At 36.0% G+C, this 2,500-nt stretch overlaps 1 protein-coding gene across 2 annotated transcripts in view; it reads left to right on the top strand.

Annotated features, from left to right (window-relative positions):
• The window catches only part of LOC137617329 (uncharacterized), a 5,515-nt gene that overhangs the window by 99 nt on the left and 2,916 nt on the right, over positions 1-2,500 (top strand). The window contains exon 2 of one of the 2 annotated variants that reach the window (XM_068347360.1): positions 1,474-1,809. In XM_068347360.1, coding sequence (XP_068203461.1) covers positions 1,768-1,809 — 42 coding nt within the window. In that variant the 5' untranslated portion in view covers positions 1,474-1,767. Of the gene's footprint in view, positions 1-1,128; positions 1,810-2,500 lie in introns of those variants that run through there. The other variant, XM_068347354.1, reaches the window with a different exon arrangement.

Below are 2,500 nucleotides of genomic sequence, written 5' to 3'. Positions count from 1 at the left end.
TGCATTGATATTACGGGCTTGAATAGGAAGGAAAATATGGTTCAAAATGAAAATATAAAAGGTATATTGAATTAATGAAAATTAACTGTTATCATAATAAGATTGCATTGATATTACGTGCTAAAATAGGAAGGAAAATATGGCTCAAAAATGAAAATATAAAATATTGAATTATTAAAGAACATTAAGCAAGTGAAAAAAATATTAGATATTAATTTTCAAACAGGCTTCTGAAGAATATAGAATACATTAGTGAAAACAAGTGAAGAATGCAAGACAAGAATTAGTTAATAAGAATAATAGGAATAAAAAGAAATAAAGAAATGAATATTTACATTTTAAATGGTTTTAAACTTCCAGGATTAAGTTCAATACTAACTACCTTAAAGGTTAAACTTGTCTGGTTTCAGTTCCAGCTTCTTCAGAATAGATGCTCACCAGAACGTCAGAAGGGCAAGCATTAACCCGCCGTTTTGGTGCCTAACCACAGCAGTGGTCTCCCCAGTAAACAGCTTAAACTCATGGTCCCGGGCGGGGATCGATCTGCTGCCATGCTAAGGCAAGGCGAACACGTTACCACTGTACTAGCCAGGCAGTGGTGCCAGATATGGGGATTTATCCCTACATTTGGGAATTTATCCTTAGATTTGGGTATTTATCCTTAGATTTGGGGATTTTGGATGACTAGTGACGATATTCTGTACATATTCCAATGAAGAAGAAACAGAGATGATTAGACCTTTGTATTGTTGTAATTAGTTTAATTACAATTACATGAAATATAGCTGGTAATTTCTATATTAGAAGAAAATATATTTCTGGATATGGGGAATTTTCGGGTGGTTTTGGAGATTTTTTTATCACGAGTTTTAGGGATTTTTAGACTAACCCATCTGGCAACACTGTAGCCAGGAGACTTTACAACCTATCTAACACGAAACAGCTTCAAAGATCAGATCACTAACTAGAATTAGTATTTAATGTTTACCAATGTATTCCTGAAGGCCCTGGTAAAGTCCCTGACTGGTAATCACCAGACTAGGGTTCGAGTCCCGCTCAAGATATTTTCTTTGGTCGCTGCAACCTCACCATTCTTGCGAGCTAACGATTGAGGGTTGGGGAAGCCCTACCTGCTGAGTCAGCAGCATCCATTGCCTGGCCCTTCTTTCTGATAATCACCAGACTAGGGTTCGAGTCCCGCTCAAAATATTTTCTTTGGTCGCTGCAACCTCACCATTCTTGCGAGCTAAGGATTGAGGGTTGGGGAAGCCTATAGGTCTATCTGATGAGTCATCAGCAGCCATTGCCTAGCCCTTCTTGGTCCTAGCTTGTGTGGAGAGGAGGCTTGGGCGCTAATCATAAGTATATATGGTCAGTCTCTACGGCATTGTCCTGCTTGATAGGACGATGGCACTGTCCCTTCCCTCTGCCATTCATGAGCGGCTTTTAAAACCTTTAAACCCAAATTATCAGATACGAAGAGAACGCGCCTGATAAGGACCTAATCGAGAAGTAATAGCAGTAGACTGGTATTCTACTTACAGTCAGTAATTCCGAAGAGACATGTATCTTGTGTTTAAGTTTTGTGAGACGGATAAACAATATGATACTGTTTAGCAAAAGGATGAAATAAGCTTAGAAAATCTCAGCTTTTCGTGTGTTTAGAAGTGTTTAGAAGTCACAGTTACATGGCAGAGGCAAATGGAGTTGAAGAAAAGACTCTACTATGCTTTTTTGAAACACTGAGAAGACCGAGCTGTAAGCAATATGTTAGGACACGGAAATGAAAACAGAATATCTTTCTTTGGGGTAAGTTGAACAAATCGTTCTATGTAGTTAAATTCTATTAGAAAAATATAACGTCTTATAAAATACGATTTGAAAAAATAATCTCTTGTGTAATCGTTTGGTACGCTGGTGTTTATCTCATTATAGGCCTAAGTCCCATGACCACCTTCAAATCCATCTTAATTCATATCTTTACTTTTAAGTCTTGTTCTTGAAAAATGAATCTATTTTATCTCATTAGAGTCAGGTTCCCTTTTCAGTGACATCTTTAATTAGGTTGTAAGGTAATATACAGGATTTTGTTCGTAAGAACTTAGCCAGAGGTTTTATTATTGCTATCGACATTAATTTAGAAGCTAGGCCGATGCTGCCTTTATGCTTTACAAAACATGGACTGGCTACATCATCAATTATTATTTGAAATTATCCTCTAGTCTAGGAAATTAATAGTTGATAATAAGGTAGAATGGAAAAAAATCAAAATAAGTCTTCAGAATAAATGGATCACCGAAAATTTTAAAATACTTCCTCAATAAGTAAATTTTTTGTGCAATTGGAGAAAAAACAGACGGAATGTGTTTCTCAAAAGTTAATAAGCAATCAAGAACTACGCTTAAAATTTTAAAGAAATTGTATTTATTTAAAAAGAAAATATCAATACATGCCCCATAATTGGCACGATGTACTAATCTTAGCCAGATCTATATTATGG

Source organism: Palaemon carinicauda, chromosome 2 (genome assembly GCF_036898095.1).
Source record: "Palaemon carinicauda isolate YSFRI2023 chromosome 2, ASM3689809v2, whole genome shotgun sequence".
Lineage (NCBI taxonomy): Eukaryota > Metazoa > Arthropoda > Malacostraca > Decapoda > Palaemonidae > Palaemon > Palaemon carinicauda.
This window is presented reverse-complemented; position numbering and strand designations above follow the sequence as displayed.